This window comes from Tursiops truncatus, chromosome 2 (genome assembly GCF_011762595.2).
Source record: "Tursiops truncatus isolate mTurTru1 chromosome 2, mTurTru1.mat.Y, whole genome shotgun sequence".
NCBI lineage: Eukaryota > Metazoa > Chordata > Mammalia > Artiodactyla > Delphinidae > Tursiops > Tursiops truncatus.
Genome location: NC_047035.1, coordinates 50664247 through 50691850, shown reverse-complemented (window position 1 = coordinate 50691850; position 27604 = coordinate 50664247). Strand labels below are relative to the sequence as shown.

At 38.5% G+C, this 27604-nt stretch overlaps 1 protein-coding gene across 3 annotated transcripts; it reads right to left on the bottom strand.

The window, feature by feature from the left end:
- Positions 1 to 41: 41 nt before the first annotated feature.
- On the bottom strand, positions 42 to 26747 carry POLE2 (DNA polymerase epsilon 2, accessory subunit). 3 transcript variants are annotated; one of them, XR_012329987.1, is made up of 20 exons: positions 26618 to 26747; positions 23737 to 23837; positions 22437 to 22512; positions 20548 to 20625; positions 20318 to 20411; positions 16039 to 16113; positions 13652 to 13735; positions 12994 to 13050; positions 12522 to 12570; positions 11698 to 11766; positions 10083 to 10259; positions 9445 to 9534; positions 9217 to 9271; positions 8449 to 8508; positions 8284 to 8361; positions 6488 to 6596; positions 5465 to 5641; positions 4633 to 4791; positions 3386 to 3453; positions 42 to 157 (listed from the first exon to the last, which is right to left on the bottom strand). XR_012329987.1 is itself a non-coding variant. In XM_073800504.1 (19 exons), the coding sequence occupies exons 1-19, from the start codon at positions 26683 to 26685 to the stop codon at positions 139 to 141; spliced, it is 1584 nt and encodes a 527-aa protein (XP_073656605.1). In that variant the 5' UTR covers positions 26686 to 26747; the 3' UTR covers positions 42 to 138. The 3 variants fall into 3 exon arrangements, 2 of the variants coding, with proteins under 2 accessions (XP_073656605.1, XP_073656606.1); XM_073800504.1 differs by lacking the exon at positions 4633 to 4791; XM_073800505.1 differs by lacking the exons at positions 3386 to 3453; positions 4633 to 4791.
- Positions 26748 to 27604: the final 857 nt, after the last annotated feature.

Below are 27604 nucleotides of genomic sequence, written 5' to 3'. Positions count from 1 at the left end.
ATATCAAAATTTCATAAAATAGAAATTTAAGCAGAACATCCTAAAGTTTACCATAATTTTATTGTAACAATATCAAAATTACATAAAATTAAGCAGAAAATTGATGAATTCTGTTTCTTCAGATGGTCTTTAAGGATCTCAAAACCCTTGGAGTTTGCTGAAAGAAGAAAATATTCATAAAATTAAACATTTTGGAAACCTAAGTTATTGTACATTTCTTAATATTTAGTTTTAGTTAATTTTAAAAATAGGTCAATACATGCATATTGTTCCAAATTCAAAAGGGGACACAGTGAACAATAAGTCTGTCTCACACTCTATTTCTGCTCTCCAAAAGCAACAGTATATCCTTATAAAGATTGTCTAATCATATACAAGCATGTGTGTGGGGGTAAATGCTTTAAAAACACACAAGTGGTAGAATACAATGAACAATATTCTACCCCTTTTTTTCAATTAGTAATAAACACATATTTATAATTTTTAACTAATCCCTTCCTCTATGGCTTTGAAATTTAATATAAATTAGAAAAGTTCCGAATAACTTTTAAATAGATACACATTTAAGCTATTTGTTTTGCAATTTTATAAAAACTACAATAAAAACAGCTGTACCCAATTTTATGCATAAACCCAAGTATACCTGTAGGATAAATTCCTAGAAATGGAATTGCTGATATATGCAGTTGAGGTCTTAAGAAAAAGTTTTTACCATTTTTTTTTCTGACCAACTCTGTGTGAGAATGGGTGTTTCTCCCCTACATCACCAACATTGTGTTTTTAAATAAAACAACTGTATTTGAGAGCACATGTTGAAACAGGGTTAAACCTTATTTACTTTGGCTACATTTCTGTGGTTAACTCTACAATATGATTTCACAAATATTCTAAGAAAAAAATTCTTTTTAGGAGAAACTAAATAGCAGTAAAACCAAACTATTTCACTATATCATGAAAATTTTTTCTCTCAAAAAAGCCAAAAAAAACACATCAACTTATTCGATCCAGCAATGAAAAACTTCTTCAAATTATCACTACTAAATTATAGTTTGGAAATTATGTCAAGGGTTTTCAGCATCTGACTCCACAGATGATAAAGGGACCAACTATTTCAACTCAACAGTGAATGTCAACAGCAAGTCAAGGACTGTTCTAGAAACTTTTAAGAGGGACAGGCACATAAGTGACTAAAACAATGTGTTAGAACTGTCATAGAAGTCTGTATACAGTGCTCAGAAGCACTGTACTTAGGTTAACAATTCTGCATGGCAATCAGGGAGCAGTACAAGAAATGTAACAAGTGTCTTGTGCTATCATAATAAATCGGTTTATTTCCTATTGTGGTTTATTTGTTTATCTCCCAACTCATTAAAAAAAGAATATTAACTGGTTTGCCAAGATAAATATAATAAAAAGATAAAAGTAAGGAAATCAGGAAATTCAGGTAAGAGAAAAATACAGATCAGAAAAGAAGAGGAAGCCAGAGCCACAGCCAACATTTATGCTAGTAATTCCTCTGCTGCTGTAGAGGTGGGCTGCATGTTTGGCTGTGCTTCCTGGCAGCTAACACAAAGGGAATCTATTAGTAGATTTACAGTCTCCCCAAGATGAAAATAAACAGTTGCTTGGGACAGACACAGATTTCTCTTGTCCTGAGATCTGTTGAAAGTGCCCACTATTGGTTTTCATAGCAGAATGTTTTAGATGTCTGTGAATTTATACCAAATCTCAGTTCAGTAAAAGTCAATCTAAAGACGGACAAAATAGGGAATTCCTTGGTGGTCCAGTGGTTAGGACTCTGCGCTTTCACTGCCGAGGGCCCGGGTTCAATCCCTGGTTGGGGAACTGAGATCCTACAAGCTGAATGACGTGGCCAAGAAAAAAATTTTAAAAAGGTGGACAAATATGCTCCAGAGGTGACCTAATCCTGGGGTCACAAAATCACCGTCAACAACAGCGAGTGGTTGAGACTGGTAAGAGCGTTGCCTTTACCTAAAGGCATTCCAAGTCAAAAGCAAATTTGTTTGAAGATTCATTGTGGGCTAGGTGAAGTCAAACACATGTTCAGCTTATGGAATAGAGGCTAGAATATCAGTGACCTTTTTTTTTTTTTTTGCGGTACGTGGGCCTCTCACTGTTGTGGCCTCTCCCGTTGCGGAGCACAGGCTCTGGACGCGCAGGCTCAGCGGCCATGGCTCACGGGCCCAGCCGCTCCGTGGCATGTGGGATCTTCCCGGACCGGGGCACGAACCCGCGTCCCCTGCATTGGCAGGCGAACTCTCAACCACTGTGCCACCAGGGAAGCGCCTCAGTGACTTTTATAAGGGTATCTGTCTGGTTATATTCCAAAAACTAAGCAGTGCCTGGAATACAGTAAGATTCAAATACACGTCAAATGCGTGAATCCAAGAATAAAATTTAGAATATCCCAAAGTGAACGGACTTTAATCCTCCATGAATACTGAGCAGCAAAAATAACGCAGAAATTTTTTTTCAAGAAATGTATATAAGAAGCTGTTAATCATGGTTTCAGGGTTAGGAAACGGAGCTACTTTTTCCTTTTCAATTTTATACTTTTAAGCATTATTTGAAAATTTTATCATGTACTTGTGTTTTTATTTAAATAAAGATGTTAATTACAAAAAGTAAAAAGAAGACAATTGGGTTGGGTGTTCAAGATTATATTCTCTGAGAACCTGGAGGTATTTGGTTACTGTTCTTAACTGGAGGTGGGAAACAAAATATAATTAACCAAGAAATCACACGTTAGGATGCCTGAATCTAAGGGAAACTGTTAAAAATGCAGATTTCTGGGCCCTACAACTGGAGAGAGACATTTGATAAGTTTGGGGTGGGATCCTGGAACTTAACATTTTTAACAAGGACCCCAGAGGATTCTGATGCACGTGGTCTACAGGACACCCTCTGAAAATCACTACCTACCAGGTGATTATTCTTTTTCCCCCAAGACCTCCCCCCAACTCCAACCTCTCACCATCACCACACTCAACCCAGCTCCCCTGCAATTCTTTGCTGCCAATTTAAGGCAGATTACCTAGGTTTTGAGAACCAACCATGTGGACGGCAAGGCTTACCTCTTGGAATAATAACATCATCAGGAGGCTGCCTGTAAAAAAGCTAGCCCACCTCCACAGCCAGTCTGAGATTTCCCTCAGAAAACAGTTCTTGGTCTATTTCACACAAACTGCCATCAAGTACATACAATTCTGTGTCTCCCGCATGAACGCAGTAAGTTCAGCCTAGAACATTTCCAGTGAGCTACTGTAGACTTTTAAAAACTTCAGCACACCTACAGAACATCTGAATTTTAGCAGTATTACACCAAGAGACAGCTGTTTCTTGCTGTTTCTGAGGGCACACTTACCTATCTTCTACTATCTTACTGGAAGGATAAAAAACTTTGAATGAAAATCCACTTCTTGGAAAAGAGCCCTTTGGAGAGAAAAATGCCCATAAGTGAATACTCAACTTTTAACAAAGAATCCCTATTTTTTAAATCAAACTCCTTGCTCCTAACTTAAAAATAAAGTTACAAGATGTGACTATGAAGTAATGAGACAAATTTTTGTATGCTCTTTATAGAGAAAAAATATTACTATAAAATATCTCCACTTGAAGCAAAAAGTCAAGTTGACTAGAACAGTTATGCTAACAAATGTGACTAGAAATGCTTAGGAGGGGTTCTACTTAGTATAAGGAATAAACAGTACTGGGTGATGCTAAATAAGCATGTAAGACACTCGAACATCATGTTCGAGAAGCCTTTCCTGCCCCTCTCGCCAGTAAAAATCTGGGTTTGATGCCCTGCCATTGTGCCCCCAAAACAACTGAGCAGTAGTCACACATACAATTGTCTGTCCATTACTAAACTCTAAAGTTACTGAGCAGACTCTGTCTTTTCAGTCTTTGTGTCCCTGGAACTAGCTCAATGTCTGGCCCATTGCAGGCATTCATTAATGGGAATAAGTATCAAGAAAGGATGAAGCAATGTCAAAACCAAGTTTTGGGCTTGCCCAAAAGGTATAAATAAGGTTAAAAAGATATAATGATGGTGTAGGAACTGGTTGTTTACTCATTTACAGTATGAAAAAGTGGAAAAATTCAGAAATAAAGTGGTTTCAAATAGAGCGTTAACTATACGAGAATGCCCAGAGTTCAATTTAAATAAGGAAATAGCCTCATTGTGACAAGAATATTGAAATGTGAATAAAGATTCTACAAAAATTAGGGCCACAAATTTCAAACAGTGAAACCAAATCAGCTGACTGTGCTCATCCTTAGAGCAGTAGTTCCCAACCAGGGACAATTTTTGTCTCCTAGGAGACATTTGGCAAGTATCTGAGGACATTTTTGATAGTTCCAACTGGGGGCTGCTACAGGCATCTAGTGGATGGAGGTCAGGGATGCTGCTAAACACCCTGCAATGCACAGGATGGTGCCCCCAAACAAAGAATTATCTGGTCCAAAATGTCAATAGTTCTGTGGTTGCAGAAGCCAGACAAAATAAATGTGTGTGTGAGAAAAGCAGTAAGGGATGATGTTTCTAGAAATGATCTAGATGAAATAAAAAAGTACTAAAGTTTTAAATTCACAAGAATCAAGGAAACATACAGATTAAAAATCACTAGTGAAGGGCTTCCCTGGTGGCGCAGTGGTTGAGAGTCCGCCTGCCGATGCAGGGGACACGGGTTCGTGCCCCAGTCCGGGAAGATCCCACATGCCACGGGCTGGGCCCGTGAGCCGTGGCCGCTGAGCCTGCGCCTCCGGAGCCTGTACTCCGCAACGGGAGAGGCCACAACAGTGAGAGGCCCACGTACCGCAAAAAAAAAAAAAAAAAAAAAAAATCACTAGTGAAGATATTTGACATAAAAAGCAACATTATGCAGCATTTAGTCCCCAAGTTCAAAAAGTCAATCATACTTTTATAGAAATTCAGAAGCAACTTGAAGATTCTGAAGCAATTTCAAGGTTCTGCATAAAAATGAAATATTAAACTGTGTCCCAGTAGGAATTTCCACATTTATCAGTCTTAGATTTTTGGGACTTGGACAATTTCCAACAACAACAATAACAACAACAACAAAAAATCCTCCTCAAAGGACAAGTACCATTAACATGTTTAAAGGGAATGGAATACATGCTCTGAAAGTAATTTCCAGAAAGGAATTCCAAGGAATCTCAAGGCAAGTTACTTTGAAGGGGAAAATACTCATCTGGATTTATAAGCTTTGGTGCATTTTTAAGAAAAAAGTCACGTTACTTTATAGTCACATACTCTTTTGAAAGTTTAAGAACTTTCTGTTTATACCAAATTAATTCAGTTGTTTCATTTATAGTATAGTTTTACTCCAACAGTAATTGATTAAACATATATTTTAAATTTAAAGAAGTAACAGTCTAATCTTGACAAATTATGACTACATAACGTTAACTACGTTCTTACAGGGTTTATGCAGAGGCATTCGGTATTGGTCAAAGTAAAAGGATCGTATTTGTCTGCGATGACAAGTAGGTCAGGCACAGGGTACACTCTCAGAGCATAGTCATACGCCCAATACACCGGGCAGACATAAAGAGGGAGAGGAGTCAGGTGTCCTTGGGATAAGATAGTCTTTACAAACTACAAAAGAATGACACAAAACAAACTTCAGTGCATTTGCAAAAGCTAAAAGAGCAACAAAGAATTTCAAATTAAATAGTAATTACCAAAGTGACTTAGAAAATTTGAGAAACAGTTGGGAAAACTGAATTACAAAACCTTGGGAAAACTGATATAAAATGAAATCAACTACCCTGTATTTTAGGAGAAATTTATGAGTTTTCATTCAACACCATAAAAGCTACTCCCCCAAATAGTCATTTTGGAGCAATTGTATTTTTAGCTGTATAATAAACTAATTTACTAATTTTGTTCGTCTAAAAATAATTCCACAGCTTGAGCAATGCCAAGAATATATACTTAGCCTACATACACTTTAAATGTTATAAAATACATACTAAAAATGCTCTGTATGATCTATTTCCATACTTCCAAATGAGGGTACATGTAACCAGTGATTGACAACTGGGAATCTTGAAGCTACAAGATAAACACTACACATCCTCCTGATGTGGGCAAATCATAGGAAATACTTAATAAACATGATAAACATAAACATTTTATTTAAACAAATGTATATATATTGAAGTACAATGTAAGATTTATGAGTTCTAAAGGCAAAACAGGAACCTCCAAAGAAATTTCCTGCTACTTCGGGGCTTTCTTCTGCCCATTAGGGGATACGTCAGTAAGAAAATTGAGAAACACTGATTTAGGAACAAAAATTACCTTACTGACAAAAGTGTGCTGAAATTATTTTGAACTATAAATAAAAACAACAAAAGGGCAAGTGATTAAGTGGCTTAACAAAATTTTATATAAATCCACGTGTAATTAAGACACCTTAATAAAGAAGACACAACTTACATGATTAGGAATATCCAAATTGCTACTGGGAAAACGGACACAGTTTCTGCACATTTTATTCACTAAGTCTTCACGAAAGACAATAATTTCTTGTGTACAATACTGAATTCTGAAATAAAAACAGTAGTTGAATGTGACTTCCTCAGAACAAAATATGAGGTAACTTTAAAGGCAAGATGTTTTATAGTACAAAGCCATTCCCACTTCCCATTGTTCACCACAGAAAAAATGCAACCAGAATCTATTCAACCATTCATTTGACAGTAATTTATTGAGCTCTTAATATGTGTCTGGCGCTATTCTAGGAATGAGAATAAACAACAGATACAATAATTACACAGTATGTTGGAAGATGATTAAGTGTATGGCAAAAAGAAAAAGGCTAACAGGAATCATTTAGGGGAAGGGAAAGTCTAGAAGGCTGGAGTAGTAAATAGGAGTATTGGAACAGGTAGGGCTCATAATGAAGTTTGATCTGAGCACAGACTTGAAGGAGGTGAGAGAGTCAAGCAGACATTCAGGGAAAGAACACTGTAGGCAGAGGGAACAGGCAGAGCAGAGGCCCTAAGATGAAACATGCCTGGCACATTTGAAGAACAAAAGGAGCTGGAGTGGCTGGAATAAATGAGGAGGAGAAGAAAGTCGGAGAGGAAATCACGGAGGAAACTGGGGGCCAGATCATGCAGGCCATGACTACCATTGCAAAGGATATGGGCTGTTACAGAATAACATGAGGGGCCCATCTTTCTGAATCAGTAGGGTGGATGTGACATGCCTTACGGTTTAAAGGATCACTCTGACATTGTTAAAGACAGACTACAGAGGAGCAGGGGTAGAAGCTAGAGAACAATGAGGAGGCTGTTACAGTGATCAAGGCTAAAGAAGATGGTAGAGGGTTGTAGAGGGGGAGGTATAGAGAGGTGGCCAGATTCTGGATATATTTTGAAGTCCTTCTTCAAATTTTTGAAGGACTTCCTAAAAGCTTGCATGTGAGGAAGAATCCCAAAGGTTGGTCTGAACGACTGAAGGATAAAAGCGTCAGGAACTACGATGAGGAAAGCTATGGAACAGGGTTGGGGACTGACGAGGGAAGAAGATCAGAAGTTCAAATCTGAAGTTGTCTATTAGACATCCAAGGGGAGATGATGAGTACGCAACCAGATACATAAGTGTGGAATCTGGTAGAAGGTTTGAGCTGGAGATATCAATGTGGGAATTGTCAATACACAGAGGGTAGTTAAAGCCCTTGGACTGGAAAGGTCACTGAAGGAGTGAATGTAGGTAGAAAAGAGAGGAGAAACAATGACTGAGGGCATTCCCTCAGTAAGAGCCTATGGTCACAGTGAGTAGCACATACAGTAAATGTGTAATCCTTTCAGTTTTCCATTGTAACTTTTCTTAAAGGATGTGTAATTGGAATATCTATTTTTAAATCTCCCTCCATTATTTAAGCTTCTAAATTCAGTGTTAGTGAATTATTTAAATACAGTTAAAACATTTTTAAAGTTTTGAGAAACCTAAAATAGAAAGAAATTTTTTCATTTTTATCCCATAACAATCAAAATTCAGAGACAAATTTTAAGAAACAGGTTAATTTTTTTCCCACTTTTTGTTTTTGTATTTTTTTGGCCACGCCACCCATGGCATGCGAGATCTTAGTTCCCCAACCAGGGATCGCACCCATGCCCCCTGCTGTGGAAGCACAGAGTCCTAGCCACTGGCCCACCAGGGAATTCCCAAGAAATAGGTTGTTAAATGAAAGGAAAAAACCACAACACAAAAATACTAATATTTACCTGCAAGGATTAGTAGTAAAAACTGAAAATGGTACTCTTTGTCTGAATTCATTAGTGATGCTTTCAGCAAATGGTGGCCTATAAAAACAATTTATGTGATATAGTATACATTTTTAAATTTTACAGAATTTTCTTTACTGTTGCAAATATCTGAATAAAACTTACCTTGGTAAGATGGAACCAAATCCAGGATCCGCTGGACCAGGTACAAACACAAATCGACTACTGTAGCAAAATTCAACATAATTCATTCTAAAAATATTGCACCACTATCCCATAGTCCAAAACCAAATTATTGCCTTTAATTAAATTACAAAGTTTTAAAAATTAAATTTCATGCATTTTAATAAGTGAACTACTAAAAGGCTCCAGACCAATACTGTCCAATAGATCTTTTTGCAATGATAGAAATGTTCTAGACCTGTACTGGCCAATTATTGAGTGCTTGAACTGTGGCCAGAGTGACTGAATTTTATTTTTATTTATTTTATTTTTGGCCACGCCCTGCAGCTTATGGGATTGTTTTAGTTCCCCGACCAGGGATGGAACCCGGTCACTACACCCCACCCCCACTCGCCTGCAGTGAAAGCACTGAGTCCTAACCACTGGACTGCCAGGGAATTCCCTTAAATAGTTTAAATTTAAAGAGATGCACGTGGCCAGTGACTATCATATTGAAGAGTGTAGCTCTAGACCCTTAGAGTAATGTCACCAAGAAATTTGGAATATGGTGGAAATTATCACTCATCCTTTTAATACTTTTCATTATAAATCTCTACTAGAGTGTAACATACATTATCATGATAGAAGGTTAATTTTATCTCTTAACTGTACTAATTTTCTCAACTTTTTCTTCCATCCATTTCTTAACTTAGGATTCATTTTTTGTGTTTCTTAAATAACACTTTAAATAAAAAATATAGAAATCATTACCTTTGGTGAATATTTGGGTATTCACATATTATATCTGCCAAAGTCTTTAGGGAATCTAAAATTTTAAAGGGATATTGAATTTAATTTGCATATGATATACATAAATCAAATTTTATTTTATTAGCTAGAACTCTACATATTTTGAATGAAATTAACATATTATAGATTATTTCTTATCAATTTAGTTTATACAAATGTAGAAACACTTATTAAACAGATCCTCAATACCTTTCAAAGCTTGAACCTGATTTTTTCCATAGGGTACAGATGAAAAATTGCCACACAGAATAAAGCAGGTTGGAGGTGCTGGTGAATAACCTAAAAATGAAAGAAGAAATGAACATATGGAGTGTAGAAATCATATTAAAATCTTTTAACCATGAGTATTTAAATAATAAAACCATACTATTTTAAAAATAATACCTTAATAACATTATTATAAAAAATAGTAATAATAGTGCCCATTTATTGAGCAATTATTTTGTGCCAGGCCCTGCAATGTCTTGATTAATCCTCACAACATCCCTGTAAACTGAGAGAGAGATTAAGTAACCTGCCCAAGGTATTAGGCTGCAGCTTAAATCCAGTTCTGTCAAATTCCAAAGCCTAAGCTGTCCTCCACTCTTGTACTATTCTTAGGACAAATTCTCATTTATCATGAATACACAGACAGACACACACACAGTTATTTTTCAAATGTAAAAATGTAAGTCTTTAAGATGAATTCATTTAAAATAGTTCACCACTGAATCAATGTCTTTTACAAACTAGACTACTCAAAAAGATATATATATTTTTTAAGAATTTAGTTTTAAGGCATGAATTATCATTAGAGTTCAAAAAAGAATAGAAAAAATGACACCTACCAGAAAACATGGTGTGAAGTTTTTCCAATACTTCTACTTGGTCCAACCAAACATCAGATATAAACACAAACATGGCATCTTTATTCTCATCCTCTAGTTGTTTTAGTTTTGCAGAAGTCTTCACAGATGTATTAGAAGGCCCTCCAAAAAAATTAATATTTCCATAGTATGCCCTAGGTAATTATAACACAATTATTACCTTCTATTCTATATTCTGTTGGAGATATTTTTCTGATATTCTACAAATTTAGCTTCTGTCTATCTAATGAGGTAATTGTCCCATCAGTGTAAATTGGACCATGAAAATGTATTATTTGGGGCTTCCCTGGTGGCGCAGTGGTTGAGAGTCCGCCTGCCGATGCAGGGGACATGGGTTCATGCCCCGGTCCAGGAAGATCCCACATGCCACAGAGCGGCTGGGTCCGTGAGCCATGGCCACTGAGCCTGCGCGTCCGGAGCCTGTGCTCCGCAACGGGAGAGGCCACAACAGTGAGAGGCCCGCGTACCGCAAAAAAACAGAACAAAACAAAACAAAACAAAACAAAAGTGAGATGGCTTGATGAGGGCTTGTAGTCTCTGTGGCGTGAGCAGCACTTTCCCCCAGATTATGTACTTCAACAGGAAGAGAAGATGCACAGCAAAAGCTGCCTGCCAGTGGCTCCCAGCCAGCAAATGTGGCCTTGGCACCTGACTTATACAGGCATACTGGGCCTAAAATCTTAATCCTCATACTTCTTCTTGAAATCATCACCATCATCATGGAATCTCAAGATTTAATTCCCCCAGATGCTTACAGGCTCCAGGAAGGTAATACTAAATATCAAAGCAGCGGCCAGCTGAGGCTGACTAGGTGTGAGTGAGGGAGCACACACATAACCCTGCCCAAAGTGGGCAATCACTGCCGTATAGATGTTCCAGGTGAGAATTCAGGTACAAAGTATGGCTAGATCTGACTGTTCAAGAGAACTCAGAAATCTAGACCATTATGAGAAATCTCCTAATTTTTAAATATTGCAAACTAATTCAAAATGTGTTTTAACACCTCAAAGGGGAAAAAAGAAATTTCTATAGACTACATTCAACCCACAGGCCACCCGCTTCAACTTCTACACCATTATTCAGCCTCTGCTCAAATACCTTGAGTGACAGGGAACTCACTCCTCTCAGAGAAGGCCCTTTTGGAACCACTCTAATATTATAATGACTTTGCATATATTAAAGAACTATATAATCTGCCTCTTGTAACTTTCACTCAGTAAAATACAAAAATAAGAACTTTCTATTAACATGGGAATTATATTCTTCTAAGTGTTTTCCTATATCTTATCTCAGTTGAACTCCTCATCAATCCTACAGATAAATAAGACCGATAGACTGGAAGTCTTTCCATTAAAGCCAAAGTACAGAGATGCTATTGCAACCAATCTGGAGTCAACCCGAAGTTTTCAGTTTCATATAAAGCCCAGTCTTTAACTCTCATTTTCCATTGCTCATCGCCTTCTGACACAAAGCCTGAGGACTTGTAATAACTGAGATATGATATACTATCTTACATTCATTACTGCCAGTATTATAAAATTCCTATAGAGTTAAAGTCAAACATTTTTATACCTAGTAGTACTAGAGGGTTCAGTGGGTGGAAATCCAAAGGCATTGACATGAAACACCTGATCTTCAAACCAACCTGAAAAAAGATAAGTAACAAATCACTTTCATTTGTCCAATTCTCCTTGTTTGAAAGGACAAAACTACGGAACACAAAGCAGTAACGCTAGGCCATCATCTCATCCCCTGTCGACTAACAACAGAATTTATCAGTCCCACTGCGCTACAAAACAGCGTCAGGTTCAGAGACTGTCTCTTTTTTTTTTTGGCCACACCATGCGGCTTGCTGGATCTTAGTTCCCTGACCAAGGACTGAACCCGGGGCCATGGCAGTGAAACAGCGAAGTCCTAACCACTGGACCGTCAGGGAATTCCAGACAGTCTCAGTTCTATAAAACAAAAAATTCATGAAATACTAACAGATTTAGAAATAAAACTTTTCCCTTTTTTTATTTCACACTACATGTTAGAGTACAGACAGATAAGATACACAGATTTAAAAATGTCTCATTTTATGACTCTATGTACAATCTGTTTTTTCAACTTCATTGAGATATAATTCATATATCATACAACCCTTTAAGAGTGTATACTTCAGTGGTTTTTAGTATATTCACAAGTTGTACAACCATCACCACTAATTTCAGAATATTTTCATCACTCCAGAAACAAACCCCTCTCCCATGAGTCTGAGAGTTATTTAATGTTGTCAAAAGTATGCTCTCATAATCAGTGTTGTCCCGAGTTACATCATGTTAACGTATTTTAACCAACGTAGAAAGGGTTTTACGGTAGAATAATGAGGGGGAGAGGGAAAAAAGTATACTGACTTACCCTCTGCTAAGACAAAGCATGACTCTGTGTATAAACCGCTGTGGAACTGGTACACAATAATTGAGGAAAATAATTCTACTTCTATGCTTGAGGTGGTGATAAAGTCAACATACATTTTGGGCTCAACAGGACTTCCAAATAATAAATTCAAACACTTCACATTTAAAACTCTGAATAGATCATAGCTTAAAAAACTTTAGGTTTAAATATCCCCATATCTGCTTCTAAGATCTAATACTGACAGTACAGACCATTCTTAGCATGTTATAAACTTCCTCAGTGATTTGTCTCGATTCTCCAAGTAAGGGGGAATTACAGGCTTTTTGTCTCTGGTTAGGATTATGTCTCCAGATTCCTACACCACCGTATGGAAGTTACACTAAGAACCCAAATAGGTAAATGTGAGAATAATATATGATCAATTTCCCCAACTCACATAACACAGATTTAAAAAAATAAAAGTGAAGGATATAGCTTTACTAAGATCCAGTTGTACTGTTCCTGTAGGATCTTCCAGAAAAAATTTTCCCTAAAAAAAATTAAAAGAAGTATGTCCACATTTATGTAAAGATGAATACTATGACAAAAGAATTAAAATACTGACAATTTTGACAACAGAATATAGTAGACAGTACAGTGGATTTTTAAAAAATCAGTAACTCCTAGTCTAGGCTTTTCCATTTACTAGTCTGGTGACCACAAACTAATCAATTAATTGAGACTCGGAGTCTTCATAGGTACCTAGACAATGACCACTGCCAACCAAGAGATGACAGGAGGGATACTCTCTGGCTGCCGTAAGAGGGGCCTCGGAGAGCCAACAACAGCTCCGAGGGAGCAGGCTATGGTCTGCAGCTTTGATTGTTTAGAAACCCAGTACTCTCTGTTCAACCAGAGGTCACTGGGGGACTAATTTCAGGCTATGCAAACTGGTGGCCTGTATAAGACACTCCTTCCTGATGTCTACTCAGGAAACCAAATGCAAAAGGAAAGGTTATTTGGTGACTGAGGTAGCCACTTTCAATGAAGAACACGCTCCCATGCCCTCTGTAAAAATCCTGTATGTAACTGACATTTCATTAATCTGAAGGCTGAAAATAAAAGTTGGATGCTTATCAAGTTCAACTTACCTCTTTTAACTGGGTTATCATTCCAAGAATAATCACATCTCCGATCTTGGTTGTACTGCCCAATAGGGTTTCTACTGTCTTAAGCTAAAGTAAAACAAAATAAATTCTTAGGGACTGAAAATATGTTCTTTTAAGGAACTAATCTTTTTACAAGTAAGTAAATTTTGAGTGCACATTTTAGTATTTTACAACTATTTTACGGTAGAAAATCAAATAAAATTTAGAAAATATAATTTTATCCTACAAAAAGCTAAAATATTAACTGATGATGGCTTGGAAGAATTGTGCCTAAAGAAACACCATATCAACACAGGCCCCAACCAATGACTGAAGTTTCATACCATATTATTTTGAATAATAATAAGTATATTTATCTTTAAAATGTAAAAAAAGAATATAAATTTTATTTATTTGGTCAGTACCTCTTCAGTACCTGAAAACTAGTGGGCTATTTAAAAAGTTATATTCTATTTTTATTTAGTATTTTGAAAGGCTGTCATTATTTACATTTCTCAATCTGATCCTTATTTTTTATCAGAAAGTTAAAGGTAGTAATAATTGGGGCATTATTTTAAAAAAATCCTTTCTGACCCTTTTCTATACATATAATCCTAAGTATATGTTAATACACACATATATAATTTATAAACACATAGCCATACAGTTTGTTTTATTGCAAAGATGAAATCATATTATTTGTATTATTCTTCAACTTAACTTTTTAAGTTTAATATATCTTAAACATTGTTCCATTTAACTATATATAGATACACTTCATTCTTTTTAATGGGTAGAGATATCCATAGTATATATACAACAATTTACCAAACAACTTAAAGGACATGATCACATCATCCCATAATAATCACTGTTAACATATGATATTGAAGTTCCTCTTTAAAAACATGAACCTCAAGCAACACAGGAATACAATGTTCATTTTAAACAGTTTTAAAAAATGAAATACTTAGGGATAAATCTGAAGAAAAGATATATAAGACATGTATTCTAAAAACTGGCTTAGGTAAAGCTTTCTTAGAAACAATACCAAAAATATGAGCCATAAAAGAAAAATTGATAAGTTGGACTTTAACAAAATTAAGAACTTACGTACTTCAAAAAGACTGTTAAGAGAATAAAAAGACAACTTACAGACTGGGAAAAATATTGCAATTTGCAATCAATCAATTAAAGCAACACAGGAGTAAAAGCTGTAACAAAGTATTCATGAGGACACCATATTTGCAGTTTGCAAAGGAAGAATGCCATATAGGGACTATAGATGGTGGATTAAATAGATAATATACCAGCAGGGATACAGAATTAAACAGCTTGGCAAGATAACAAGAACAATAAATTATTTAGCTAAGCCCTAAAGTTACTTTGGCAAAGAGGAGAGGTGAAATAATGCTCTGGGTTGTGGGTATCTGAGTTGCCATAGGAAACCTAATATAGTCAAGAAAACACATCGACAGTCATTTGTAGAGAAATATAAATAATGTCAATTTCCAAAACTTAATACAATTTTTTTTCTCCAACAAAAGTTAAAAGCAGAAACTATCAAACTCTATAAATGTTTTCTCCTTATGGCGCTGCCATCAAACATTAATTTAAGCATTATCTAGTATTATCATTTTAGTATCTATCAGACTGCTCATCACCATGAATTCTGGTCTAACATGGTAGAGGACTGAATGAACCTTAGCAGAGGCTGGGCCTCTTCAGAAGCTATTTGGAACACCACAGAAACGGTGGGTCCCAGCCAGAAGGAGCTAAGGACTATCCTCCAGCAGGGCTCTGTGTGCTGGAGGGGGAAAAAAGCCACAGATGGACTGACGGTGACCAGGTGTGTTGCTGGAACAAAAGTGATGGTGCTGTTTGGTAACCACTTTCTTAAGTATTACAGTGGAAAGAGCACACACAGCAGAAAACATTCTTCCTCTCCCCAGACAACCCTGTGACCTGTCTGTGCTCTCTCATGCATTCTATAAATGTGGTTTCCTTATTGCCTGCAGTAAAATTTTCACTCCAACTGATATAGCATGTCTGAGCTGAACAAGTGTATGGGGGTCACCAGAGGGCTGGGCTGGGCAAGGAGCAGGATTTCAGAGTATGAGTGAGGGCAGGAAGGGTAGTGCTGAGGGTTGGTCTGAAAGCCAGTGTATCCTCCAGCGAATGGACCAGGAGGACGAGGGTTCTGTCTTGGTGGCCAGAGACCCAGCACACAGGACATGGACTTTACCAACAGTGGGCATGCACAGGTCAGTTAGCTAGTTAAACTGTTATCAGTGGTTAATTTTCATGCCAACTTCAATAAGTTAGAATTAAGCAATAAACATTAAACTTGTATACATACACCCCCTAAATAACTAGGATATCGTTCTAACCTGGAATTTGCTTCCGCTTTCATCAGGGTGAGAACCTATCACTGGAGGAGTAAATAATTCATGTCTGTGGGTCCTCTAGAAAAAAGAAAGATTCACATGAATTACTGAGGCAAACATTTAAAACTAAGATTCATTAAAATAGTGCCCTGACAAAGCACTGTCCTAAAACTAACGTTACTATTATTTATTCTCAACAAATTTGAAAATCTACATAGTTTAATGTACAAATAGCTAGAAATGTAATTTGCTTAAAAAAATCATTTTAAGACTTTTTTTAAAAAAAAGGTCTATCGTGTACCTGGCAGTAGTGCACCCTGGGCTGAGGATATGAAGACAACAAACCAAGGTGTCAACCTCAGAGCACAGGGGTCAGTGAGAAGGAAGTGTCCACAGGTCACAATACAACAAAGGACCCTGTGAGAAGGGGCCATTTAACGAGATCCTAAATGATAAAAAAGACTTCGCTAGTAAGAAACAAAAGGAGGCTGAGACAAGACATTTCAGGCAGAGGAAGGGATGTGTCACAAGAAAGAGTTATTAAGAGTAAAGGAGGCACAAAAAAAAAAAAGAAAGAAAGAAAAAAACCGTAGTCTGGGGCTTCCCTGGTGGCGCAGTGGTTGAGAATCCGCCTGCCGATGCAGGGGACACGGGTTCGTGCCCTGGACCAGGAAGATCCCACGTGCCGCGGAACAGCTGGGCCCGTGAGCCATGCCCGCTGGGCCTGAGCGTCCGGAGCCTGTGCTCCTTAAAGGAAGAGGCCACAGCAGTGAGAGGCCCGTGTACCACAAAAAAAAAAAAGAAAGAAAGAAAGAGTAAAGGAGGGGCTTCCCTGGTGGCGCAGTGGTTGAGAATCTGCCTGCCAATGCAGGGGACACGGGTTCGAGCTCTGGTCTGGGAAGATCCCACATGCTGCGGAGCAACTGGGCCCGTGAGCCACAATTACTGAGCCTGCGCGTCTGGAGCCTGTGCTCCGCAACAAGAGAGGCCACGATAGGGAGAGGCCCGCGCACTGCGATGAAGAGTGGCCCCCGCTTGCCACAACTAGAGAAAGCGCTTGCACAGAAACCAAGACCCAACACAGCCATAAATAAATAATTTTAAAAAAAAAAGGGTAAAGGAGTATTCAGGAAGTGATGTGAAGCTTAGTACAGGTGGATCATGTAGTGCACAAGGCAGCACGTGCGACAATGCAAGAGATGGGTTGGAGCCTCTATTTGGGAAAATGTCCCTCCCCCACTGTGGTCCACATAGTTTAGGTAGGGTTGGTGCCCTTCCCCCTCCAGACAGACCACCAAGGCCTAGCAGATCTAAGTACTCCACCCCCTTGGCCAATGACTGTTTCAGGGTTGAGCAAGTGCTTGAAGCCTGGCCAATAGGAGACAGCTGCTAGAACTATTGGAAAAGAAGAACTCTCTAAGAGTTTCCAAGGCTACTAGTGAGTGGCCATCTCGGTCACCTCATAGGAAGAACTTGTTTGAAAGTAAGATCAATTTTTTAAAATTGCTGGGAGATGGAAAGAGGTAGATGCCTCATGACGTTGTGCAAGCACCTTGATCCAGCCATGCTTGACACAGCTGGACCTCCAGACTTCTCCACAAGCCAAGAAGTTCCTTTTTCTGTTTTAGCCGTCTGAGTTTTTGTAAACTCTAATAAAAGAGTCCCAACAATACAGACTTTGTATACCAAACCAAGAAGTCTGTCTTATAGACAATGGAAAACAACAATTTTGAAGTAGGATGATAAAATCAGATTTGCTTTCAGGAAGATAATTGCAATAAAAATATGCATGGACTAAAATTCAACCCTTTTAATGAGGCTCGGGAGGGTTTAGTGATACCCCCAAATAATATCATAGGCTTTAACACCTAATTTTTAAAAAGAAAGTGGTATTTACTGAGCATCTTCTCTGTGAAAAGCACTATGCCAAAGGTGGCAGAGGAAATAAACAAGGAGCGTGCAGTCTGACAACAGGGACACACACCCCAAATGCAAGGCAGGGCCAACCCTAGTAAGTGTGGCAGGAGACCCACTGAGTAGTCAGTGGGTTGAAAGCAGGAAGAGGACTTCCCTGGTGGTCCAGTGGGTAAAACTCCACGCTCCCAATGCAGGGGGGGCCCGGGTTCGATCACTGGTTGGGGAACTAGATCCCACATGCACGCCACAACTAAGAAGTCCACATGCCGCAATGAAGATCCCGTGTGCCGCAACTAAGACCCGATGCAACCAAAATAAATAAATAAATAATTTAATTAATTAATTTAAAAAATTTAGAAAGCAGGAAGAGACTGCATCCAACTGCAGATCAGGAAGGGCTTCAGAAAAGAGGAGGAATCTGAGAAGGCCCTTCCAGAATTAGGAGGGTTTCAAGAGCAGAGATAAGAGAGAAGAGCATCAAGAGAGTGAATAGTATAAGCAAAGTCACAGAAGAAGTGGAAGAAACAGACACAATATTTCCATGTTTCAGTTTTGGCTCCTCTACTTTTCAGAGGGAAAAGTACAGATTAGGCCAAAAACATGTGACAGGAAGATTTGTATTTTTAAAAAGTATTTATTTATTTGGCTGCTCTGGGTCTTAGTTGTGGCATGCAGGATCTTTAGTTGTGGCATCCATGATCTTTTAGTTGTGGCATGCGAACTCTTAGTTGCAGCATGTGGGATCTAGTTCCCGGACCAGGGATCAAACCCAGGCCCCCTGCATTTGGAGCGTGGAGTCTTAGCCACTGGACCACCAGGGAAGTCCCAGAAGATCTGTATTTAATCCAGTAGGTGGTAAACTTCCTTGAAAGACTTGTGAGCAAAATCATGGCGTGATCAGTGCTAAACTTCTGGAAGATTAACCTGGCAACATTATGTAGGCGATGGAGGCAGAAGAGAAAAGACATCCTCAGTGCTCATTCTCCTCAACCTTTGTTCAGTGCTTACTCCTGCTGACCACCCTGTCCTCACTGAAACCTCCCTGTGCTTCTGCTATATAACACCACCCTGGCCTAGCCCCCAAACTCTATCATTCCCTTTTCCATCATCTCTCAGGGGCTCATCCCTGCAGTCCCATCTATTACTCTAGGCAGATGCCTCCTAAATCTCTCTCTACCCAGATCTCTTTCTTTAGCTCCAGATGTACATCTCACCTGATATCCTACTGGCAACCTTAACTCAAATGTTTGAAACAGAACCTGCCATCGTCTTCCCCATTCTCTTTTTCCTATTTGTTTATATATTACCTAATTACCATTATTCTACCCGTCCACTCTCTCAGGCTCAAAACCCTAATCATCTTTCAGTCTTCACTCTCTCCCTTCTCTTTCATGTCCAATCAGTCACCATGAGCTATGGCTTCCACTGCCAGGACTGTCCCCTCTTTCTGCTCCCCTTACCTTCCTTCATTCAGGCTATCATTTATTCTAGGACTAATACCACAGACTCCCATAAGTCTTCTCTCATACTCTAATATATCCCAAAATCAGCTGAGAGAGAAAGTCCTCAGGGAACTGCTGTAAGTGAGTTGCTCTGGTATTTTAAGGCTCCTTGTACCAAGAGAACAGAGTCCAACTCTGAAGAGTGGCATCCAAGGCAATCCCATGACTTAGTTGCCACTTGACTTTCCAAACTTATCCTGTGCTACTCCTCTTCACAAGCCTTCCTCTCCACACAAAGAAGGCTGATTGCTCATCATTTCCTGCATGGAGTCCACTTTTTCCTCTTGCTCTGTCTTTGTTCACACTGTTCACCACCTTCTCCCCATTTCCACAAGATCAGAGCAATCAAGGCCCATGTCAAATGCCAACATTTCCTTGAAGCCTTCTCTGATTTTTCTATAGAAAGCATTCTCTTTGTATTACATTTCTTCCATAGCATGTATAAAATTCTACTTCATATTTTATTTATGCAGATGTCTTTAACTTCATAGACTATAAGTTGCTTGAAAGTAGTATAGTACAGGAGGCAAAGGTTGGGCTCCAGAGTCAGACTGACTGGATACAAATCCTGTCCCTACTTACTAGATGTAACCTCTGGGCTAGTGACTAAACTTCTCCAGGTCTCAGTTTTCCCCATCTGTAAAATGGGAATAACAGCATTTATACATACATTGATGTTATGATGGTCAAATGAGGTAATCTCTGTAAAGTGATAAACAATGCCTGGCCTATCAAAAGCATTTAAAAAATGTTAGCTACTATTTTTATCATCATCATGATTGTTAAAGTACAAAAGTCCATCCTTTAATTATCCCTGAGTCTTACCTAAGCTGAAACAGTCTCTTTTTCCCCCTCCGACTTACCTGGTGCAAAATTGTGTATCGTTCACGAAACAGCTCTGCTTTATCTCTTGCTGTTCCAAATAAATTTGGTGCAGGGTGGTTGGTCATAAATAAACTAGGAAAAAAGGAATGCCTATTTATGACTATCATAATACACAAAGGTAGATGAAAAATGAAACAGGAGACTATATACCTTCCAAAAAAAAATGTACATTTGAAATTAGCTTAACATCAATAGATGGCATACTTACGGAAGAAATTTTTTTCTTTCTGAATTGTACACAAGGCGTGGGATATCAAATGCTCCTATGATATTGAAAATATGTTCTCTGAAAAACAACCCACAAAAACAGACCTGATTTACTAAAACATAAGTATTCCAAGTGAACATGAAAACTTGCATTATAACCTTATGTCGTATACACATACTTTTCACAGATCATGTACACAATTTCTTGTAGTGTCAAAAATAATATGGGGGTAAAATTTTTAGCCTGTGCATTTTCCTCTCAGAGATGAGAAAGTACTGCCACTACTCTCAAGCTAACAAAAAAGTTAATCAACTTCTAATTAAGAATGTTATCTGTTGAAAAAGAACATTTACATATAAAATAGTCACATCTTAAAGAAATGTCTCCTAATATGTACTATTTTTATAAGCTACAATATTATTAAAAGGTATTATTCATTAGAAGGTTTAATACCTTTTAATATTAATTATTAAAAGGTATTAAACAATTTTTTAATCCAAAATATCATGCAAAAGTGACCCAGGAAAAGATGTAAAACAGAAGAAGAACCCCCCAAATTCTGCCCATATCCTTGACACCTATAGTGTTAGAGAAGGATAATTCGTAAAATAATTTACCTTCAGATACTTTTAATATCATAATCATGTTTGAATGAGGTTAAAAAAATTCATAGCACTATTGCATAAATATTACAACCTAAAGAATCTTCCCTAAAATTATATCTATTTCCCAAAATGAAAACAGACAAAAAAATGTCATGCTAGTCTGTTGGTAGCACCTAGTACAGAGTAGCAGAGAACCAGTGAACTTGAAGTAAGCCTGCTTCTAGACACAGCTCCATGATTTTCTAATGGGTCAATCTTGGAAAGTTATTTAACTTACCGTGCTACTTATTCATCTGTAAAAAGGAGAGCCTCTCCCTTGTGCTGTGATATAATGCCTTTCTGACAATTGGAGTTACAAAGATCAATTACCATTCAGTCCCTACTCAACCTCTATATTGGCTGACTGTAGCATATGAATAGCTTGACAGAAACAACAGGTAACTTTAATGCCTATTTTAGGATTATAATCCTTACACTTTGATATAATCGTTTTGAATTTCTATTGATGGCTTTAGGAGCAAGTACTCCAGTATCTTAAACAATGAGTTGGCAAGGATAAAATTTAAATACCTCAATTTCTCTATTTTTTAGCAGCTCTAATAAGTTCTGACCGGAAAAAGATTAAAACTACTAACCAAAATGAGTAATGACTCCTTTCAATTATCTCCATTGCCCCAAATAGGAAAAAACTGTCAAAGTTAAGACTATCTCTATCCATTTTCCCAGATGTTTTCCTTTCAGTTAAACCCTGTGAATTTGGAAAGAAGTATCATATTCAAAGGAGGAAAGGAAAGAGGTTTATCTCAGGGAGATAAAACCCAGAAAAATTACTGCAACATAAATTCCTAAGCTCTAACAGCATGAGACAGGGTAAAAAGTCCTAAAGCTGAGGTTCTACCCCCCTTTGCCATTCACCATGTGACCCAAGTTAAGTCACTGAACTTTCAGGACTCGGTACTTTCCTAAGAAAAAAAGTAAATTATACCTCTGAATAATCAGTTCAATCCACCTGCAGCATATAGAATATTAAATCAAATCAGTTGGTTAAGTGGCAAAAGTTTGTCATGGTACAAGCAACACCGAGATCTCAAATTCTAGGATAAAAATAGTAAAGATGAGTCATTTAATATTGAGGTTTATAATGTAAGCTATCACTTAAAAAAAAACAACTAAGAAATAACCACTGTAGAAAGGTGACCACTGAGTGTTTCCCCAAGAAAATAATTGAAAATAACCACTCAACAACACTTCCAACATGAGGAAAAGGTGAATTTTTCCACATACACAGCTTCATCTACTGACTGACTGCACTCCTGGACTGCTGCTTCCACTACGGACCGTTCAATCATGTTTGATGACACTGAAAAGAGAAGTTCAAAGTTAAATTTTAAAAACAGGCATAAAAATTAGTTCTTTCCACACACAGCTTTTTTCCTGAAAATAATCTGCAAACACTAACCCCAAGATGCTCATTACATAGATTTTAGGAGGAAAAAAGTGTTAGCACAAAAGCCGTATTTCAAATACCTTAATATTCCACACTCAAATACACTTACAATACCTTAATACACAGTCAAATGCCTTAATTTTCTAAATATTGTTAAATAATATACATTCAGGTATACAAATGCTTCTGTAAGCTCCTAGGTTTAATATGGTTACATTAGTATAACTTTGCATCACAACTGCTATGTTTCAGTAGGTATGATAGTAACAGTAATAACAATAACAGCCACCACTCATTAAGCCCTTAGTAAACGTGTGGCACCATGCTCAGTGGTTCACAAGCATTATTAGATAGATGTCCTATAAGACCGCTGTTCATAAGCCACGTCTTACAGATGGGGAAAGTGCAGCTCCAAGAGGTCAAATAACCAGATCACCAACATAACTGGAAGGAGTGGAGAGCAGTACAAACCCGAGCCTGATTCCAGACTGGGTGCCCTTAACCACTGTGGTATGTTCTCAGGCAAAATACCACGTACCATCTTAAATTAATGTATACTGATTTTCTAAATGTAATCATTTTCTAAATTTCCGACTGTAAGGAAATTTTTAAAGCAAAGGTATATTTAAAATTCTGCCTTTAGAAACAACGTATCAGAGCAAGCCACATCCACTTCTCTCCTTCAGTGCTCTAGAAACTGGACATTTTTTTCTAGAAGAGCACTTCTCTTTTGTAGGCCCATGCTTATGGTAAAAGGTTAAGTATTTAAAAAAAGGTCCCTTAAGAAAGGCTGAAGCAGGAAGGGAAAGTTATTCTTGCTTACTTTTTTTTTACCCTCAAACATTTAAGAGTACCTAACTTAAGTAAGACAAAGTAATAGGCAGAGAGAAAAAAGTGACCATAAAGGAATCAGAGGGGAATTCACAAAGGGGAAGAACTGTAAAAGAGTCTCTGGGAATGCCCCAAGGTTCCAACAGAACTAGAGGTTACTCCTTGGCAAGAAGTGCTACCAAGGGTATGTCTCATACCACCGGGACATTCAATACTGAATCCTCAACTTCAAATTAAATCTATAAATCTAACTGAGGATGTAGAACTATATGAACAATTTAAGAGCTGTCAGAAAATGTTACTTACAGGGCTGCTTTTCAACTGCATCAATGATCTTTTCCAGTGCATCTTCAAGCTCTACTTCGTTGATAGACTGAAGAGCTTCTGTGAGGTACTTAATAGCTTCACTGATAAGAGAGATTGGTAATTAAGGCTAAAAGTTTTATGCCAAAATCTAGCAAACACTCATCAATCTAGCATTGAAATTAAGATCCACTCACTCCTCCCTGCAAGCAGTACTCTCCTTTCCTGTGCTTTCTGAACAAATTCTTCCTCCTATCCCCTGCCAACGTAATTGTTCTTAAAGCCCCAAATCACATCCTTCTTCTAGGAAGCCTTCCTAGACCAGCTCTACCTGCTGCAATCTCCCCTTCCTTCTGAAATTGTTTAAAAAATCTCACTTATAGATACCTTAGATCTGCTGTATCACATTAGCCTTGTACTATTTATTACCTGACATTAATAAACTCAGTCCGCTTCAATGTTCTGAACATAACAGACACTTAAATACATATTTATTAATTTGATAATGCATTTGCTTAAGTTCCAGTAACTTCATCAGTTTTCAACTGTAAAATAAGAAAAAAATTAGGCTAGAAAAAACTTTGACATTCGAATATAGTCATAGAAGTAATAACACTCACTAAAATCACATGAATCCCTCTCACCCCTCAAAAATCAATAAAGCTGAAAAATTTTTTAAAAATCACACGAATTCCTGATTTAAATACCAATAATACTCAGAATGAACACTGTCTACTTAAACAATTTGCTAATTCCATGCCACTCTTTATTTTTAGACCACAGCTTTACACTTTGCATCAATATTATTGTTATAGTCATCGCACTAACTCTTCTATATCTTGGGTTGCTTATTGTTTCATGTGTGGGTGTCACATCCCTCCAATTTATTATAGATGATGCTCCTTGAGAAGGGGAACTGTGTCATCCTTTGGCAGAGTGCTAAGCACACTGAAGGTGGTCCACAAATACTTGCTGATTGAGTCCCTAAAATCACACACATATTAGGTGAATCTTGGGAGAGCTCTTAGCATAGACCAAAGTCATACAGGATCTGGCTTCCGCCAAATCTCACTAGTCTCACCCAGTGTCTCTGGCTTTCCTGGTGCTCTCCTGTCTCAGGGTCTCTATATGGTCATTTCCCCCACACTCTTCACCTAGTCAAGTCCTGCTCATTCAACTCAAACCATTCTTTTTTTTTTTCAACCATTCTTTAAGGAAGCCTTCTTTGACTCTAGAACTGTTTATACACCTGGTTATACGCTATCATAGCACTTCCTTCCTCAGATCCTTTTCATAATTGAAATTAAATAATTGTGAATTATTTAATATCCATGGTAGACAGACTTGTAAGATGACCCCTAATAATCCACACCTCCTGGTATTCACATCCTTGTGCAATCGCCTCCCCTTGAGTGTGCGTTGGACCTAGTGACTTGCTTCTAACAATAGAATATAGCAAAAGCGATGGAATATTTTACTATATTGTAGTTTTAAAAATAAAAATTTTGAAGCGGCAAGATGTCACTTTCTTGCTTAGGTTACAAAAGACTGTGACTTCCATTTACTAGCAGACTCTCTTGCTAGCTTTGATGAGGTAAGCTGCCATGCTGGGCAGGCCCAACAGCCAGCAAGGACTGAAGCCCTCAGTCCAACAATCTTGGATGAACTGAATCCTGCCAATCACTGAATGAACTTGGAAGCAAATCCTGCCCAACTGACTCTGAGATGACCCCATCCGGACTGCAGCCTTGAGAGACACCCTGAAGCTAAGGACCCAGCTAAGCCTACCTGAATTCCTTACCCACAGAAAATGTGAGAATATAAGTGCCTGCTGTTTTAAACTTCTAAGTTTGGGGGTAATTCGTTATGCAGCAATAAATATTAATACACTATCTGTCCCCCAACCTCTGCATTGTCTTACCCTCTCCTACTCCCTTGCCCCAGCAGTACTTTGCAGCTAACAGATTTCAGTGTATTTCTGACTGAATTAATGAATGACAGCTCAATATTAGGTCAAATTCTAAGTGAAAATAAAGAAAAATTAACTGATCAATTGGTCGTATTTTCAAAATGTGGGGAATCAACTGAACAAAATTTATTACTGTCTCCTAGAGCTTATCCACTCTTGCACTTGTTCACCACTAACCCAAAAGTAAGGTAGAAGTCCCATGAAGCTTATTACAAAAACAAACAAAAAAACCTCTACACACACAAGAGCAATCAAAACATGGTACAGAGAAGTGTATCCCGTCCAGCAGGTATTTACATATGTAAATACTGTATTCTTTATATATAAAAAAAGCAGATTTAATGAGAAAAATCTTGGAAAGGATCATTCTACAAGTCGCAGAAAACACGGATATGGCCAGAGAAGCACAGAAGTTCTAAAGGAAATCTAAACAAACAAACCAAAAAAACCCAGAAGACTTAAGAACATGCTTTAAATTACCCACTTCCTAACTCTCCAGGAATTCTCTCTCGGGAATAATACGTGATCCAAAATTGGGAAGGCTAGCAAGGCCCACAGGTTGTACAACATAACCTGACAGCTACCGACATGCAATGGGCTTTCCCAGGTCTCTCGTTCGCTGTCTACGTAACCACGTGAGCAGCGCTGTTAGGATTCCCAATTAGCGGAGGCAGAGACTAAGCTGGCTGAGGGGCGCCCAAACACAGTGGTAATACATCGCTGCTGCGACACCGACAGCCGCCTGTGCGGCTGTCTGGTACGTGCAGGAGGAGACCCTCATCCCTTCCGGGACTCCACGCGACTGTCGAGGAACTTAAGAAGGCATCGCCAGGTCCCCCTTGCTTCTTAGAACTCTTTCAAGGGCCGGCGGCCCGGCCCTCCCCTCCTGTCCCGCTCGGTGCCCAGCCAACTCACCCCCGGAGCAGCAAGCCGCGCAGCTTGAAGGCAGAAAGCGCCCTACTCCGCAGCCGCTCCGGCGCCATGTTCGCTTTTTGGCGCCACGGCTACGGCCCCGCCCCGTCCCTGTCCTGGTCCCGCCCCAGACGCGCCGGTTCTCTCTGCCACTGCTCCTCCTCCCTCAGTGCGCGGAGACTTCGGTGTCGCACGCCTGGAAAGCTGCAGTTCCGCACCCACTAGGCTGCAGAAGAAGACGACCCTGCACTGCTCTGTTGCTCGGAGACTGAAGAGCGAGGGCGTCTTTCCCTGGTGTCTGGTTGGGAATGTGCTTCCCTATCTCAAATGCTTCGTTGGGCCACTTAGTACTCCCATCGCTACCCTCCACCTTCCGTGACTCCGGTCGGGCTCCTCCCGGACCCCGGCGCCCTTATGCTTTGTGTCACCACAGGGTTTTCCCCGACATTCACTCGAAGCTGCTACACATCACCATCATTCTCACCCACCCCGCTTTTTATTTAAGTTGCGGGCTTCCTATGCACCATGTACTATCATAAGCGTTTTAACGTATTAATTGACGTATTGCTCCTAAAGCCTAATGAGTTGTGTGCTGTTTTCTCAACATCCTCATTTTACAGATTAGGAGAGTAAGACACAAAGATGGTAGATGGCTCACTCAAGATGAAACGTTCTGTAAGTAAGTGAGGGAGCCAGGATTTGAACTCGGTCTGATTGCAGCAAGTGAGCTGTTAATGTGCCAGCTTCAAAACGGTTGCTTCAGTGAGTTAAATAAAACCGTGGAGTGCTTATAAGTGAACGCTCCGTCTCATAAAACGAGGATGGTTTCTAAGAACTGATACACGGTGACCTCCAGGGTATCCGGATAACAACAACAACAAAAAGCAAAATATGGTAAAGGAGGGAACATAAGAATATATATACATATTTATTTACTTGAATTTGTATTTTAAAAAACCTCTTAAAGGTAACACTGGACACACCAAAAAA

Excerpts from the sequence above, each read along its gene's own strand:
- POLE2 (XM_073800504.1), bottom strand. The coding sequence starts at position 26,685 with ATGGCGCCGGAGCGGCTGCGGAGTAGGGCGCTTTCTGCCTTCAAGCTG. Across the intron at positions 13,051-13,651 it reads TGATAACCCAGTTAAAAGAG|GGAAAATTTTTTCTGGAAGA; the intron begins GTAAGTTGAACT and ends AATTTTTTTTAG. Across the intron at positions 9,535-10,082 it reads ACTTCACACCATGTTTTCTG|GTTATTCACCAGCACCTCCA; the intron begins GTAGGTGTCATT and ends TTTCATTTTTAG.